The 18,331-nt window shown below is 46.4% G+C and overlaps 2 protein-coding genes and 1 pseudogene across 3 annotated transcripts; 1 reads left to right on the forward strand and 2 right to left on the reverse strand.

Moving 5' to 3' along the window:
- Positions 1-370: 370 nt before the first annotated feature.
- Positions 371-6,514, reverse strand: C4H5orf52 (chromosome 4 C5orf52 homolog). The gene is made up of 3 exons (XM_053586856.1): positions 6,252-6,514; positions 3,736-3,844; positions 371-568 (listed from the first exon to the last, which is right to left on the reverse strand). The coding sequence occupies exons 1-3, from the start codon at positions 6,500-6,502 to the stop codon at positions 371-373; spliced, it is 558 nt and encodes a 185-aa protein (XP_053442831.1). The 5' UTR covers positions 6,503-6,514.
- A 196-nt stretch (positions 6,515-6,710) lies between these two features.
- Positions 6,711-10,974, forward strand: DUSP18 (dual specificity phosphatase 18). The gene is made up of 2 exons (XM_053586855.1): positions 6,711-6,965; positions 10,128-10,974. The coding sequence occupies exon 2, from the start codon at positions 10,196-10,198 to the stop codon at positions 10,760-10,762; it is 567 nt and encodes a 188-aa protein (XP_053442830.1). The 5' UTR covers positions 6,711-6,965; positions 10,128-10,195; the 3' UTR covers positions 10,763-10,974.
- Positions 10,975-16,466: 5,492 nt separating this feature from the next.
- Positions 16,467-17,817, reverse strand: LOC128583034 (MARCKS-related protein-like; annotated as a pseudogene). Its single transcript, XR_008379368.1, has one exon. The product of XR_008379368.1 is annotated as an MARCKS-related protein-like (transcript).
- Positions 17,818-18,331: the final 514 nt, after the last annotated feature.

Here is an 18,331-nt window from a genome sequence, read left to right on the forward strand (position 1 = left end):
CCTCCTTACCAGCTGAATGCCAGGCAGTGTGGCATTACTGAGCCCTTCCCATCTAAGGCACCACGGTCCTAGCACACCTGGCCTGGCATATCACCTCAGACATATGGACACCAAAAAGTCAATCTTTCCCTTAACTGTGGAAGCTGGCTTGATTCAGTCTTTTCTACAGGAACATCTAAAAGACTGTCAGGATCATTTTCATCAGAATAGAGGGAATAGGCAGGGGAAGGAAAATCAGGACTGCAGAGGAATTTTTTGTGCTCCACTATCCGCTGGTCTTGGTTTATTGTCCTATGATGGTGTAGGCTGGCTAGTTTCTGGTTTTCCTCTGCTCAGACTAGTATCATTGTGACCCTGGGGAATGCCAGCACTAAGGTGGCTGGTTTTTCTTGGGAGACTGGAGTTTCAACTGGATCTCGTACATTCGGATGCTATCCAAGTAGTGCTGAATGTTCATAGATTCCCGTTTCCAGCGCCCCAGCTTTCTGAGCTGGTCCATCATGAACTTTTTTTTCAGATGATCATACAAATGGCTCATCTTTTTCTTGGTCTTGTCTGTAGCTCTTATCTTACAAAAAACAGAAGTGAGGTTAGGATGAAGAAGCCACTTCAGAGCAAGAGAGGCATCTTTGCTGCTGACATGTGGGTGGAAAAATGTGTCGGCTATATGACCCAATATTCATTTTATAAACACCTTGACTCAGATGAAGCCTCAGTTTCCCTACTTGTAAAAAGTGGGCATTAAGTAGACAACCCCTAAGGCACCTTCTGACAGTCTGCAGCCTAGGAGCCTAACTTTGACCTAAACATCTCTATTTCAAGACTGGTCAGAAAGACTGGAAATAGGGTTGGAATAATGAGGGTGTATCTTGTTTTTCCCCTCTTATATAACTTCTACCATCCTGTCCCTATTAATCATTTGGTGCTTCCCACATATTGTCTATGATATTACTTACCTATATCACATTGAAGTCTACTTATTTCTTCTATTACATAACTTCTGTCCTGTCACCAACAAGACTGTAAGGTCTTGGAAGGCACGTCCTATGTGTTATTCATTCACTTATTTAGTCCAATGAGCTAACTTCAGGCAGCGATACTAGGAAATATCAGCTGCAGATCTCCACAGAAACTAAAATATAGTCAGGAGGTTAAGACACATGCCCAGATATTTCTAAGCAAGGCAAAAAATGATACATACCTTATGGGGGGAAAAAAGCACAGAATTCAAAGAAGGGAGACATCAAGAAAAGCTTCATGGAGGGGTTGGTATACCAATTCGGGTTGGGTTTTGAAGTATGGGGAGGTTTGAGGCATGCAGAAACAATTCAGGGGAAGTGATCCTGGGAGTGTACATTCTTAATAAGTTTTCTAGGGGATTCTGATTAACACTTATGTTATCTGAAGACCTAGCAGAAAGTTAAGCAAAGGAATTCATAAAGGACAGTCAATGTTGACATGGTTATCTGACACAAGGAGTTAAAGAGGGAAGGTGAGTGACAGAAAATATGAGCACTAAATAATAGGTCACACTGATATTCTCCAAACCTGGCTGAATGCCAGAAACAGTTCAGTTGATTGATATTAATAAAAATATAGACCCAGAGATTCTAGCTTAGTTGCATTTGAATGGGGGCCAAGAATCTACATTTTTATTATGTACCTGAGATAACTCTGATCCAGTCATTGAGAAGTGGCTACTTATATACCATTTTCTAGAGCATCCCATGACAGCAGGCTTTCTTGGTCTCTCAGCTAATGAGTTCACCTTCAACATGACTCTTACCATACATCAGGATTTCTCAACCTGGACACTGTGGACATTTTGAGCTGGGCAATTCTTTGTGGCAGATCTGTCCCACATATCATGGTTTATTAATCAGCATTCCTGGCCTCTACAAAACACTACTAGGAGCACCCATTTATGATAACCAAAAATGTCTCCAGACAATGCCAATGTCTCCTAAGGGCTGAAACCACTTGGGAAACATCCCCAGAGTATGCTCGGGGGATTCCCAAGACACTAGATCCTAACTGTCTCTACTGGAATTACCAAAGTTGCCTCTTCCCCTAACACAAGTACTTTAGTAGGGAGATAGAAACATTGCCACATTGTCACTGAGGCCCTCAAATCCACTGTGTTCCTACAAGCCAGGCTCTCAGCTAGTCATTGGGTCTATAAACATGGAGAAGATAATTTGTATCCTTAGGATAAAATGTCCTGCACATTTATTGCTCAGACTCAGGTTTATAACCCTGTAATGATTCACTAGATGATCTTAGTGAGGTTATTCTATCTCTCTGAGTCTCAGTTTCCTGAACTGTTTAATGGGGGGCATTAATACATAATCTGTAATGGATAAAATACATAAAGGCTCAATATGGATTTAAAAGGAAGTTTCAGGATGGCTGAAATATGGCACAGCCCTCTGGTACACATGAAGCCAACTCAGGAGTTTCCCGTTACAGTATTTCAAAGATCCTCCTCCTACTTGCCAGAGGTACAACATTCCCCACCCACTGGTTATAGGGGTTGGCCCCAATCCCATCTTAGGCCACTGAGAATATCCCCAAACCACCTAGCCACAATGACTGAAGCAAGGATGAGCCCATGACCCAACTGGGTCTAACTGGAGTCATTCCCCAGGATTTGTCAAGCAAAAGTGGAAGTCCTCAACAGGCCAGGGTTTCCTGGGGCCTTGCTCCCCAGGGGCAGCCAGCCTGACGATGATGCCAACAGTCAGAATGCAGCAGACCAAGGAGACAAGGAAGGTAGAAGACACACACACAGCCCCTGACCCCTCTCATCCCCAATGTTGGCGACCCTGCCCATCCTTGATTCTGTAAACCCATTATTCTCTATGTTGCTGCAAATATTTCAAGTTCAGCTTGTATCACCTTCAACTAAGAGAGTCTTAATAGATCCTACTGTACAAATAAGAAAACAGAGTCTGGAAGAAATGTGATTCACTCAAGATCACACAAAGCTGGCCCATCTATCTATTCCACTACATCACATTCTGGAAGTTTAACAGAGGAAGAAATACCCAGGTCTCTGTTCTTCTTTTGGTCTCTGTGGCCCTCAAGAGGATCTGGCGGCACTACTCTTAAGGCTCCCAACTCTTTTCAATGTCAGAATAGATTTGACTCTAGAGGACAGGAACGCTCAACAGAGTCAAGAAGAGAACAGCACCTCAATTCTGGACTGCCTGCTCTGCTTAAAGAAATGAGTACAACCTGGAGTCCATCTTGTTCACTCATCTCTTCCTAGTGCCCAACACAGTGCCTATTTAAAGCAGGCCCTAAAAACAGGTCTAATGAATTAATCAAGCAGTGTCCCTAAGAGGCATAAAGTAGAAGAGCCTCAGTTCTCATCTGGAAAATGGGGATAGTTCCCAAAAAAAAACGACTGACAAGATAGTGTTGATGCCGATTCAGGTTCTAGGACCCGGACTTTGTATGAGAGAAAGAATCCATTCATGGATTCCCTAAATAGAGAGATTAATACTTTGAGAAAGAAAATGCCACAAGACCCAAGAGACCTGGTCTTTCTCCCTGGCTCCTTCAGTATGTCAGTAACCCGAAGTATTAATTGGTTATCCTCTGTAAAATGGGGCCTGTCTTAGAGCCTCTTGGATCTGTGATCCCCTCCCCCTGCCAGACATGGGGAGAATGAAATAAATAAGGGTCTAGCCATTAACACCCTCTAATGAAAAAAGCTTGTAGCTACTTTACCTCCATCTCATAGATTCGTTGGGCACTGAGGTTGTCACGAATAATCACCCGAGATAAATTGCTCTTGGGTAAAAATTTTTTTGTTGATGCTTCACTGCAATTCATTATGCTGGAGGGAGGAGGCGAAAGTGGAACAGGTTACAGATGCCTGGGGCTGGGGCAAGAGCCAGGGCCTAATTTGAGGGGTTCTGGGAGAGTGGCTGAGGCTCCTCCCACCTTTCTTAGCTCTGTCTTAAAATTTTCAGAGGAGCAAGGGAGTAACTATGGTGTACTAAAAAGATATTTCTTGGATGTTGAGAAGAAAAACTATCCTGGGAGGATATAGGCCTAGAGAAGGCCACAAGAGAAGTGTCAACAGGGACTCAGAAACACTCAGCCACTGAGATGAGAGGAGTTAAATTTGTAGGGTAGGGTTCCGAGAGATGAATTTGGGGGGGGCACTTGCTCTATAGTCTATGCCTGAGGAAGACTGGGGGGATAGATCAGAGCAGGGAAAAATGAAAACGAAGAGTTTAGACAGAGGTTAAGATGGCTAATAGGTAAATTCTAAGGGAAAAAAGGTTTGGAAAAAGTTTAAAAGTGAGAGAAGTTTTGGGTGAACAGCAGTTTTAGGAGCCTTTGGAAGGTGAGATGGAAGATGGAATAGGATATGCAAGCAAAATGAAGCCAGGTGGTCCAGGTGAAATGGAACAATTTGGTCAAAATGAGGAATTAGTTGAAAATGGATATTTCCAGACACTGAATTTTCACTTTTTGATAAAGTGGTTTTACAAATATATATACCTTTAAATGATTTTTTCCCATTTAAAAATATATTTTCTAAAAAATATTTTTTTTCTGAGGCGGCGCCTGTGGCTCAAGGAGTAGGGCGCCGGTCCCATATGCCAGAGGTGGCGGGTTCAAACCCAGCCCCGGCCAAAAACCACAAAAAAAAAAAAATATTTTTTTTCTAAAATTTGGAAATTAAACATACAATAGGGAAGCAATTTGAATAAACTTTGGTATTAAGTGAAATATATAAAACACATGTAATTATGTATGAAATAGATATCCATGGTGTATTAAACATGGGAGGAAAAGCAGGTTATTAAACTGTCAATTTTTTGTGATGTATTTTTTTTTATTGTTGGGGATTCATAGAGGGTACACAGAAGCAGGTTCCATTAATTGCTTTTGTTAGATAAGGACCCTCTTGATGTATTTTTTTAAAAAGTATAAGCATATCGGAATATCTATAAACGAGTGGATATGGAAAAATATACACCAAAATGTTAACAGTGATTATCCGGCCCCTCATTTTGCTTGTCTGTCTTATTTGATCTTTCTGTTAAGTGTACACGACTTTTATAATTAGGAACAAAAGAGACCATTTTAAAAGATAAAACAAGTCCAGGCGTAGCGCTTCATGCCTGCAATCCCAGCACTCTGGGCGGCTGAGGGGGGTGGATTGCTTGAGCTCACAGAGGACTCTTAGAGACCAGTCTGAGCAAGAGCAAGACTCCATCTCTAGAAAAATAGCCTGGCGTTGTGGTGGGCGCCTGTAGTCCCAGCTACTTGGGAAGCTGAGGCAAGAGGATCACTTGAGCCCAAGAGTTGGAGGTTGTTGTGACCTGTGACGTCACAGCACTCTACCGAGGGCAACAAGTGAGACTTTGTCTCAAAAAATAATAAATAAATAATAAAACATTTTGAAAGATTGGAGCTTTTTTCAAATTTATTTCAATTTGCAACTATAGATTTGTGAATGTTTTTATATTTACAAACTAGTATGAACAAATATCCCAATCTTCTGTTTACATTTTTCTGACTCTATAGGTCTCCAAATCCTGGTTTAAAAAAAAAAAAAATCCGAAATATTTAAAGACAAATAAAACATACTTCATCCACTCAGTGGGGCACTAAATTTTCCAATACTGGAAAAGAGGATGGGGGAGCAATGACTGGAAATATTCCCTTTCAAGTAATAATGTCATTTTTAACAAAATTGGTTTCCTCCTTTAAGTCCTCCGTGGGAGCCTGTGAGGACGCTATGAGAGGTGTTATGGAATGGAAGGGGTCGGGGAATTGGAGTTTGTGAGGACTGGGTCAAGGTAGATGGAACTAGAGGCTTTTCTGGGGCCACTGTACACAGAGGCTAAGGAAAGGGGTGTGGGTTCGAGACTGAGAGAACCTGAGCCTCCTCCGGCTCTAAAGGGCCACACGATGTCAGCCCAGAGGATTGAAAGGCCTGGATGACTGAAGGGCTGAGACCAAATTGTAGGAAATTGGAAGTCCAGCTTCTCCCAGGAGTCGGGGCTGAGGGCATTAACGTTTCTGGAGGTCCAAAAAAGCTGGACGAGGAAGGAGCTGGGGCCCGAGGCTATGACAAATGCAGCCTCCTCCCGGGTCTAAACAAGGAGACCAGGGTCTCCAGGAAAGTCAGGGCCGGGGTCCGCCTAAGGGAGCGCGGGTCTGAGAGTCCGGGCTCCCTTAGGGGTCCCAGGGTATGACGAACGCTCCGGGCACCCACACCGCACCTGAAGAGCACCGGCGTCTGCGCAGTCCGCGGCCGCAGGAAGGAGACCTGCGGCCCGACTCCCGTGGTCGTGTCCAGGCGGCTGCCGAACTTATCGCGCGGAAATAATTTGGAACTGCCGGTTGATCCGGCGGCGGACCCCAAAGCCGGGGATAAGCCCGGGTCCCACGTGACTGAGGTCCTCCTCGGCGATGTTGTTCCGTCTTCCACGCAAGCACAGGCCTGGGAAGTAGGAGCCGGGTTACGAGCCATTCTCAGGGGGCGCGCGGACGCGAAGCAAGTCCGGGGCGGAAGCCTGGAGCAGAGCGCAGCACGTTGCCCGGGAGACGCGCGAGGGGGCGGGGCGCGGACGACTAGCCAGAGAAGTTTGCGGACGCAGCGGGATTGTCCTTCGGCGGCCACCGTGATGCGACCCAGCGCGTTGCCGTGGAGACGAGTTTAACCGGAAGGAGTAGGGTGCTGAGTGCTAAACAGATCTTTCTGTCCACAAAGATTGACGTGGCCTGGTGGTGATCGCGGGCCAGGTAACCAGGTGAGCTGAGGCCAGGATTTCTCCGAAGATCTGGTACGGCCAACTACTCCCTGCGAAGAGGGACCATTGCCATGGAAACCAGAGCGCTAGGCGGGCGGGGATTGTAACTGCAAACACCCTTGTCTGAGGCTTCCCGGCGCGGCTGCTTTCTGAACTAACCTGCCGCCCTCCTGCGGAAGAGAGGTAAGACTGTTGGGTCTTGACGCCAAACAGGTGAAATAGCCTCTTTCAGTGTTAACTCCCCAGGAAACCTACCTAGCCCATTCCTGGAAGTGGCGCCTCGCTCCCGTGAACCCGTGGACTTCGTTCCACGTTTATAACTTAGTATTTTTTTTTATTGTTGGGGATTCATTGAGGGTACAATAAGCCAGGTTACACTGATTGCAATTGTTAGGTAAAGTCCCTCTTGCAGTCATGTCTTGCCCCCATAAAGTGTGACACACACCAATGGAGAAGCATGAATCCTATGTACTCAATTTTGATATGAGGACAATTAATGACAATTAAAGTTATGAGGGGGAAAGTATAACTTAGTATTTAGCTAACATCCCGCAATGTTTGCCGACTTTCCCCACACACATGAGCCAGAAACACCGGCTTTCAGGCTTTGCTTTGTGACCCTAAACAAATCCTTTTTCTATGTGCCTCACTTTTCTCTGTAAAATGGAGGTATTAACTCTAGATTCTTGTGTGATCGGGTTTCTTTGAAGACGAACCAAACTGGAAAGCCAGAGCCTTCATTTGTAGGCTGTAAAGTGGTGAAACCACCTCCCTCCCTTCAGATCTCTTGTTATTTCTTCAGGCTGTCTTTGCCACTCCCTAGCCCTGGGTCTCATCTTTAGAACAAACCAGCCCCATCTGCCCTTTTTGAGATGAACGTGATGCACTTGACTGGGGCACTGGCAGATAGGATTTGCCTGTGCAGCCTTTGGCCTTCTCTCCAGCCTGGGAACCACCACCACCCCCATTCAACACCTCCCTGAGGTTTACAGAAACACAGCCAGAGAATTCATCCTTTCCAGAAAATCCTCAGAAGTCAAGAGTCGTAGCTATTAGAGTTATTCTTTCATTTGACAACTATTTATCAAGCTACTCCTTGTGGGGAGAAGGAGCTTGGCACTGGTGGGTGATAGTGGGAGTAAAGGTAGATACTGTCACATACATCCCTAAAGGGCTCAGTGTCTCTTGGAGAGACAGACATTAATCAGATCAGACAAATCAAGGCAAAACCACATCTACCGTGTTAGGAAATAGAGAACATAAGGCTAAGAAAGCCTAGAGTATGGAACTGATTAAACAAGGGGGAGGGGTGTGCTCCCAGGAGGTTTCCCCTAAGGAAGTGACCTTTGGGTTGAGATTCCAAGGCTCCTCAGATTTCTGTAGTCCTCCACTGAATGGAACAGATCAGGATCTAATTGGCTAGAGGAAAGGGGGTTCTGGGCTAAGCAGCTGCAGAGGATAGGTGCCTAGCCAGAGAGGATAGGATGTTCCTAAGAAACAAAAAGTGGCTCAATCTAGCTGAGACCCTTCAAGAAATGGGGAAGAAGGGCGGCGCCTGTGGCTCAGTGAGTGGGGCGCTGGCTCCATATACCGAGGGTGGCGGGTTTGGACCCAGCCCAGGCCAAACTGCAACCAAAAAATAGCTGGGTGTTGTGGTGGGCGCTTGTAGTCCCAGCTGCTCAGGAGGCTGAGGCAAGAGAATCGTGTAAGCCCAAGAGCTAGAGGTTGCTGTGAGTCCTGTGACATCATGGCACTCTACTGAGGGCAGTAAAGTGAGACTCTGTCTCTACCAAAAAAAAAAAGAAAGAAAGAAATGGGGAAGACTAATAGGAAGCTGGAGAGATGGGCAGGAGTTGGGCCACAAATTGCCTTGATAGCTAAGCTAAGGAGTTCCATCTTATCTGACAGTGGGCAACCAATGAAATATATTAAGCAGGAGTATAAAACTTTGGCACCTTATTTGTCTGTGTCTGGTGTAGACTGCCATTTGGCCTTGAGAGGTATGATCTAAACCCAAATGCTCTTATTTCAGTGAGACATACAAAGATGTGCTCTTTTTTAAGCTTTGTTCAAGACTGGGAAAGTAAGGGGCCATGATTCTTAGAAGCCAAAGGTCTGTCCCTTCCTGGAGTGCATGCCATAGTCTTGCTTCAGGGAGTATGGTACATGTGTGGCTGTAGTCTCGAGATCCTGCTACCTCTTTGCACTTGCTCCTGGGCTTGCTGTGAAGTTCTCAGCCACTCCCTTCTCTTTTCAGAGACAAGGTGCAAGAGCATGTTTGGTGATCCAGGACTTTGGTTTTTTGTTTTTGTTGTTTTTAAGACAGAGTTTCACTTTGTCACCCTCAGTAGAGTGCCATGGAGTCATAGCACACAGCAACCTCAAACTCTTGGGCTCGAGCGATTCTCTTGTCTCAGCCTCTCGAGTAGCTGGGACTACAGGTGCCCGAAAAAACGTCTGGCTATTTTTTTTTTTTTATTGTTGGGGATTCATTGAGGGTACAATAAACCAGGTTACCCTGATTGCATTTGTTAGGCAAAGTCCTTCTTGTAATCCTGTCTTGCACTCAAAAGGTGTGGCACACACCAAGGCCCCACCCATCTGGCTATTTTTTTAGAGACAGGATCTTGCTCTTGCTCAGGCTGGTGTCAAACCTGTGAGCTCAGGCTATCACCGCCTCAGCCTCCCAGAGTGCTGGGATTACAGGCGTGAGCCACTGCTCTCATCTAGGACTTTGTTACTTAATATCAGTTTCACATGGGCACATCCTTGTCTCTTCAAAGAGATGGTTCTTGGAGGAAGAGACTTGGATTCCAGTGACAGTGGGCTCAGGGTTCCATGTCACTGGTTCATGATTTGAGCACAAAATTAGAAGACTGCAGAGGAAGACTGTGCAAGTGGTTCCCAGTCAGAGGGGCTAAAAGGAAAGAGAAAATTTGAAAGAGAAGGGAGAAGAGGTCTGTGTAAGCCTAGATAAAAAATCGGGACAGGACACAGCTGAGGGACCCAAGGTACTTGCCCACCTAGAAATGTGGGACCCCTCAAGGGAAACCTTGAGTGCCAGGCTCAGGGACTTGCCCTTTATCCTATTGGGCAGTACACATTAGACCACCTGTGAAGCATTCTGAAAATGTAGATTCTTGCTCTTTACCTTGGGATTCTGGCTCAGCGGGTTTGGGAGGGGCCTGGGTATCTGTATTTTTAATACATTCTCTGAATAAGTCTACTGTGATGGTCAGAGGACTGCCTTGGGGAATCTTACCAGCTCATGCATCCATTTCCCAGAAATCCCTGGGGGTTTACCTGCTAGATTCCTGCCCTCTAAAATCCTCTTCTTCCCTGCAGTTTTTCGTGGCCACAGCCTACCAGAAATGCAGCCCTCATGCCTTGCTAGCTGCTGACCCACTGCCTTGATGACAGCGCCCCGGTGTGCCCTCCCAATTCAGTTCCCACAACCCTCAGTCAGCGGCCTCTCACAGATCACCAGGAGCCTATATATCAGCAATGGTGTAGCTGCCAACAACAAACTTCTGCTGTCTAGCAACCAGATCACCACAGTCATCAACGTCTCTGTGGAAGTGGTGAACACCTTATATGATGATGTCCAATATACGCAAGTGCCTATAGCCGACAAACCCATCTCGCGTCTCTGTGATTTCTTTGACCCTATCGCTGACCACATTCACAGTGTGGAGATGAAGCAGGGTCGCACACTCCTGCACTGCGCTGCTGGCGTGAGCCGCTCAGCTGCCCTGTGCCTTGCCTACCTCATGAAGTACCATGCCATGTCGCTTCTGGATGCCCACACGTGGACCAAGTCATGCCGGCCTATCATCCGGCCCAACAGTGGCTTTTGGGAACAGCTCATCCACTATGAGTTCCAGCTGTTTGGCAAGAACACCGTGCACATGGTCAGCTCCCCAGTGGGAATGATCCCTGACATCTATGAGAAGGAAGTCCATTTGATGATTCCACTGTGAGCCATCTTGCCATCTTCTGTATTGGGGACAGAGGTATAGGTCCGTTGTTGGTCATATACCAAGAACTGAACTTGAACATCCAACTTTGGTTGATACAGAAAAAAACAGATGATGCCTTTCATGAAGGCAAGGAAAAAGAATTGCTATAGCCTTTAACCTTATAATATGTATATCTTTAAAGATTAAACTCACTAATTGTGAGATGCTGAAAATAAATTTTCTATCCTTTGAGTGGCAGGCAATGGCTACTGGTCAAGGGCTAGGATGAGGCAGGTGGTACCCAGGAAAAAGAGACCAATACCTAGTGCACACCACTGGCCTGGGATACCAATTAATCTAGGAATGAGTCTGTTATAATCCTTCCTGATTCTTTCATACCCAAAGTCAGAGGCTTAAGCATCATGGCACTCCCTGCACTTCTCATAGTAAGTGCCAATCTACTGGATAAGTGGCCTTCAAGCTATGCTCTGGGAGTCCAGGAGGGTCCCTTGCTTTTTACCTTCACCACAGTGGCCCAACTCTGGTTTTCTAGATTGGACTTATGCATAAAATAGTTTTCAAAGAAAGCTTTCCACTGTAAAAAATATTAAAACTTTTTAAGTGCTATTATACACAATAAGGTCTCAAAGGGTGCTCAATGATTCCCAGCAATCTTAGATACAGGTGGTGTTGGTCCCCTTCTCCAAGGCACATGAGGAAAGTAGACTTGACATTAGGCCTTCAGGGTTCCTCTCACCAGCTTTAAGTTGGAAAATTGGAGAATGGACCAGGACCTAACTCTGTCACCTTGCCTTCATGTGACCTGGACCCTCTTCACCTGTCCAAGGGTATCAAGCCCTTTTCTCATAGAGCAATTTCTTAGCACAGTGCCTCGCACATGGTGTGTCCTTAATGTAAACAGCAGCTCTCATCAGAAATGATATACACTGTGGCTCTGCTTATCCTAGGTCAGCACACTCATCCTAATGAGCACAGCCCTTTATTTTCAAAGAGTCACCCTGTTTCGGAGGGAAGTGGGGAGAAAGATGGTTTAAGTCCTTTCAGACCATACCTAAGAAAAGGCCTAGACCCACAAGCCTTTTCACAGTTTCCATTGTGTTTAATTCAGGTGTGACCTAGGGGTCCTGAAGCAAATAGCACAATTCCAAACTTCCTCCACAAGGCCTTGTTTGGAATCACTGACCATTAGAACCAGTGCCCCAGTCTGGCTGACTACTGGGATCCACAAGGCACATGTCAAAGGGACAAATAGTGGGTTCTACCTATAATGTCTTTTTTTTTTTTTTGTAGAGACAGAGTCTCACTTTATGGCCCTCAGTAGAGTGCCATGGCATCACATAGCTCACAGCAACCTCCAACTCCTGGGCTTAAGCAATTCTCCTGCCCCAGCCTCCCGAGTAGCTGGGACTTCAGGTGCCCGCCACAACGCCCGGCTATTTTTTGGTTGCAGTTTGGCCGGGGCCGGGTTTGAACCCGCCACCCTCGGTATATGGGGCCGGCGCCTTACCGACTGAGCCACAGGCGCCGCCCTACCTATAATGTCTTGAATCAAGGATTGTTCAAACCCCCACAGTGCCTGAGGATCTGGCTCAAGACCAGCTATTCTAATCCAGAGGTATTCAAACAACCAACATAGGAAGTAAACAAAAGCACAGCTGCTCAGCTGGATGCAGAACTGTGGGTCCATGGCCCACAGTGGAGGCCAAATGTCTTTACTCTCCAAACCTATCTGGTCCTCCTTGCACAAAGGGTGTGCCCAGGGGTGCAGTCTGGGGGAGATGAGGGAGAAGAAGTAAAATCACTGTTCTGGACAGATTCTCTATTTTACAGATGGAAGAACAGGCCTGCAGAACACAAGGGCTTATGTGGCAGAGCCCCCATAAAGCAACTTTTCTGACAGAAACCCAAATGGAAAAATTTCTTGTAAGGCATTTAAAAAAAAACTTTTTTTGGTTTTATTTTCATCTTTTAAAATTCTACATTAACATGCCATAAAATAACTTTTGGGGGTGCCACAAAATAACTTTTTACACATATATAAATTCATGTGTCTACCACCACACTCAGGATATGGAGCAATTCTTTCACCTGAAAAAATCCCCTCATGCTTCCTCTTTATGGTCAAACCCTCACCCCAGCCTCTTGTGAACACTTGTCCATTTCTGTCCCTTTGATTTACCTTGTCCAGAATCAATAGAATCACAGGATGTAACCTAGAGATTGGCTGTTTCACTCAGCATAGTATCTTTGAGATTCATCCATCTTGTTGCTTTTTGAGACTAATAGTACAGTAGAACCTCCATAGTTGACCACCTCCTTAAGTTGACCTAATTTCCATAGACTGGACATGCACCACATGTATGTATCAGTACAGTAGGCCTAGTTCCTCATGTTGACCACCTCTGTATTTTGACCAATTTGTTACAGTCCCTTGGGTGGTCAGCTTGCAGAGATCTACCATTTTATTGTATTGATGGGACACTGTTTTATAGTTAACCTCTTAAAGGGTGTTTTGTTTTTTCCAATTTTGGGTGATTAAAAATAAAGTTACTATAAAAATTTATGAGATTGGCACCCATAGCACACTGGTTATGGCGCCAGCCACATGCACCTAGGCTGCCGGGTTTGAGCCTGCCCAGGCCATCTAAACGACAACAACTGCAACAAGAAAATAGCTGGGCGTTGTGGCAGGCGCCTGTAGTCCCAGCTACTTGGAAGGCTGAGGCAAAAGAATCACTTAAGGGGTGGCGCCTGTAGCTCAGTGAGTAGGGCGCCAGCCCCATATGCCAAGGGTGGCGGGTTCAAACCCAGCCCCGGCCAAACTGCAACAAAAAATAGCCGGGCGTTGTGGTGGGCACCTATAGTCCCAGCTGCTCGGGAGGCTGAGACAAGAGAATCGCGTAAGCCCAAGATTTAGAGGTTGCTGTGAGCTGTGTGACCTCATGGCACCCTACCCGAGGACGGTACAGTGAGACTCTGTATCTACAAAAAAAAAAAAAAAAAAGAATCACTTAAGCCCAAAAGTTTGAGGTTGCTGTGAGCTGTGATGTCACAGCACTCTACTGAGGGTGACATAGTAAAACTGTCTAAAAAAAAATTATGCATAGGTTTTTGTCTGAATATAAGTTTTCATTTCTCTAGGGTATATAACTCCAAGTGGAGATGCTGGTTATGTGGTAAAAGTATGTTTTTTTTTTTTGTAGAGAAAGAGTCTCACTGTACCGCCCTCGGGTAGAGCGCCGTGGCATCACATGGCTCACAGCAACCTCTAACTCTTGGGCTTACCCGATTCTCTTGATTTTATCAGAAACTACCAAACTTCCAGGGTAGCCATTTTATGTTCCTACCGGCATTGTGAGAGAGATCCAGTTTCTCTCATCCTCACTAGTATTTGGTACTGCCTGTATTTCTTTGTTAGGCATTCTGGTAGATATGTGGTATTAGCTTCTTATGGGTTTTTTTTTTTTTTTTTTTTGTAGAGATAGTCTCACTTTATGGCCCTCGGTAGAGTGCCATGGCATCACACAGCTCACAGCAACCTCCAACTCCTGGGCTTAAGCGATTCTCTTGCCTCAGCCTCCCGAGTAGCTGGGACTACAGGTGCCCGCCACAACGCCCGGCTATTTTTTGGTTGCAGTTCGGCCGGGGCCGGGTTTGAACCCGCCACCCTCGGTATATGGGGCCGGCGCCTTACCAACTGAGCCACAGGCGCCGCCCAGCTTCTTATGGTTTTAATTTGCATCTCCCTCATGCTGAATATCTTTTTGTGTACCTAATTTCTTTCCATATTTCCTCTTTGATGAAGTATCTATTCAAGTCTTGCCGTTTTTTAATAGGATTTCTCATTGTTGAATTTTAAGAATTCTTCAAGTATTCTGGATACAAATCCTTTGATATGTAACTTATAAATATTTTCTTCTTATCTATGGCTTGTCTTTCCTTTCTCTTCAAAGTGTCTTTTGTAATGATTTTAATTTTGATGAAATATAATTTATCAAGTTTTTCTTTCGTAGATTGGTCTTTTTGTGTCATGTCTAAGAACTCTTTGCTTAACCCCAGAACACAAATATTTTCTCTTATGTTTTAAAGTTTAATATTTTTCATTTGTTTCAAGTTTGGGATGTTCAACTTGTATTTCATTTGGGGAAGGATGTTGTACATATTTTTTTCCAGTTGCTCATTGTTAGTATTTAGAAATACAATGGATTTTGTGTGTGTGTTAATTTGTACCCTGTGACCTTGCCAAATTTACTTATTCTAAGAGCATTTTTATAGGTTCCTTGGAAATTTACATGTAAATAGTCATGTAGTCTGAAAATAGGAATAGTTTTTTTTTGTTGTTTTTTTTTTGTAGAGACAGAGTCTCACTTTATGGCCCTCGGTAGAGTGCCGTGGCCTCACACAGCTCACAGCAACCTCCAACTCCTGGGCTTAAGCGATTCTCTTGCCTCAGCCTCCCGAATAGCTGGGACTACAGGCGCCCGCCACAACGCCCAGCTATTTTTTGGTTTGCAGTTCAGCTGGGGCTGGGTTTGAACCCTCCACCCTCGGTATATGGGGCCGGCGCCTTACCGACTGAGCCACAGGCACCACCCTAGGAATAGTTTTCTTTCTTTCTTTTTTTTTGAGACAGAGTCTCAATCTGTGGCCCTGAGTAGAGTCATATGGCATCATAGCTCATAGCAACCTCCAACTCGGGCTCAAGTGATCCTCTTGTCTCACTTTTTCTATTTTAGTAGCGATAGGGTCTCGCTTTTGCTCGGGCTAGTCTTTTTTTTTTTTTTGAGACAGAGTCTCATTTTGTTGCCCTCGGTAGAGTGCTGTGGCATCACAGATCACAGCAACTTCCAGCTCTTGGACTGGGGCGATTCTCTTGCCTCAGCCTCCCAAGTAGCTGGGACTACAGGCGCCCACCACAACGCCAGCTATTTTTTTTGTTGCAGTTTGGCGGGGGCAGAGTTTGAACACACCACCCTTGGTATTTGGGGCCAACGCCCTACTCTCTGAGCCACGGGCACTGCCTTTGGGCTAGTCTTGAACTCATGAGCTCAAGCAATCCACCACCTCCGCCTCCCAGAGTGCTAGGATTACAGGTGTGAGCCACCATACCGGCCTTATTTCTTCCTTTCTAACCTGATTGTTTTTATAGCCCAATTCATAGAAGCCTATTGATTCTTTTTTTCCTTTGTTTTATTATACTATCTAGGACTTTAAGTTTGATGATAAATATGAGTGGTGAGAATAGACATTCTTGCATTTTTCCTGACTATAGAAGGTATTCAGTCTTTCACCATTATGCTGTTAGCTGTAGGTAGGTTTTTTGCATATGCCTTTTATTAGGTTAAGAAAGAGATGAAGGGGCGGTGCCTGTGGCTCAGTCGGTAGGGCGCCGGCCCCATATACCGAGTGTGGCGGGTTCAAACCCGGCCCGGCCAAAACTGCAACCAAAAAATAGCCGGGCGTTGTGGCGGGTGCCTGTAGTCCCAGCTGCTCTGGAGGCTGAGGCGGGAGAATCGCTTAAGCCCAGGAGTTGGAGGTTGCTGTGAGCTGTGTGAGGCCATGGCACTCTACCGAGGGCCATAAAGTGAGACTCTGTCTCTACAAAAAAAAAAAAAAGAAAGAGATGAAGAAAATGGGTAAGTATTCCTTTCTCTTCTATTATCTTAAAGGGATACAGGGAATTAATGTGTGTTTTTTTTTTTTCAAAGGGACAACATTTATTCCTTTTGCAAATGTTACAGTACAACCAGGTGGAAGAGAACGGTTTTAGCAGTTAGGAAAAAAACAGTACAAATCTGGGGGTTGGGCCATTAAAAGTTATTTACAACAATGGGAGTAAAAAAAGACAACAAGAAGTTGTTTCATATTACAGACCTCCCCCCACCCCAAAGCCTAATACTTGCTTACCAAGTCAAAAAAGAGACACAGTTGATTCACAAGCTGAAGGTTTGAACTTGAGTAAGACATTTATAAAAACCTAGACAGGGCAGTGTCCTCCCCAGCCCAGGTGCCACTAGGCACACAGCACAAGAGGCTAAAAACGGGGAAAGGTTGGACGCTCAAGGTTTGGGAGTGTAAGCACCCCACTTCTGGCTCAGGGTTTTTGGGAGCAGGGTAAACAAAACCTACTTGGAAAAGAACTGGGGAAGAAAACCAACAATTGCCTTCTCCAGGGGTAGGGCAGGGAGAGGGGGGAAGGGCTAGAGACAGGAGCGTTTCACATCACTAACCTAACTTGGGAAGTCGTAAGGAACCATCTTCAACGGGCCTTAAGAGGATGCCCAGATGGTTGATGGGAGAATCCACAGGAGGGAAAGGAGGAGAGGGAATGTGGCTAGGAGGGGGCAACAGCCCCTTTCTGGGCACAGGAAGGCAGCCAGGGCGCCAAGTCCAGCCAGTGACCTCACAAGGACAGCACAGTTTTTGCAGCTTAGAGACCACCCCCCTGCCCCCACCCAGCTACTCATTCTGCTCAGCGCTGGCCCATGTAGGGCCACTCTCCAGCCCCGAGGGAGTGGACGGCCCTGCCTCCTCTTCTGTGTCTCCTCCCTTGGAGGCAGCAGTAGCCTCTGCCCCCTTGGCCTGGGGCTCCTGCCTCTCGGGGGTGGCAACAGCCTTCCCTTCCTGGGCACTGCCCTCGTCGCTGCAGGCACCAATCACCCCCTGCTCCTGTTCTTCCTCTGTGGGTGGGGAGGCAGAAGAATCACCCCTACCCTCCTTCCGATTTCTCTTGAAGGACAGGCCGCTCAATCTGAAAGGCTTCTTGAAAGAATTTCTTCTTCTTCTTGGGGGTCTCCTTGGGGGGGGCTCCCCCTTTGCCTCAGCTCCCTGGCTAGGGGGTGCTGGCTCAATGGCATCGCCGGTCGCCCGGGCTGCCTCATCTGTTCCGTTCACGGGGTCGGGGGAGGCTGCGATTCCCCTTCACTCTTGGAGGGTAAGTCTCCATTGCTTTTCACGTGGCCATTCTCCTGTCCTTTGGCCTTCGCCAGGGAAGCGCCTGCTGCCTCTTCGGCGGGCACGTCGCCCCAGGGAGCCTTGGAGCTCTGGCTGCCCATTATGGTGGGTGGGGTTCTGCTGGGGGGGCACCCGGAGCCACCCCGGGCTCGTGCCGCAGGGGGAGTTGGACAGGGTCTGCCCGGCTGGAGGAGGGGTGGGGCTGGCGCGTGAGGGGGAGGGGTGTCGGGGAAACCGAGCTGCACCCCGGCTCCGCGGCTGACCCGCTAGCTACGCCCGCCGCCGCTCTGCTCCGCGCCAGAATGCCCGGAATTAATGTTTTTCTTCTTCAGATGTTTGGTAGAATTCACAGCGAAACCATCTGGTCCTAGAGATTTCTTTTTCAGAAGGATTTAACAATGAATTCAGTTCCTTTAAAGAAATATCTACCTGAGCCGGGCACGGTGGCTCATGCCTGTAAATCCTAGCACTCTGGGACGCTGCGGCGGGTGGATTGCCCTGAGGTCATGGGTTTAAGATCCGCCTAAGCAAGAGCTAAACTCCGTCTCTAAAAATAGCTGCGCATTGTGGTGGACACCTGTAGTCCCAGCTACTTGGGAGGCTGAGGCAAGAGAA

Source organism: Nycticebus coucang, chromosome 4, assembly GCF_027406575.1.
Source record: "Nycticebus coucang isolate mNycCou1 chromosome 4, mNycCou1.pri, whole genome shotgun sequence".
NCBI classification, from domain to species: Eukaryota; Metazoa; Chordata; class Mammalia; order Primates; family Lorisidae; genus Nycticebus; species Nycticebus coucang.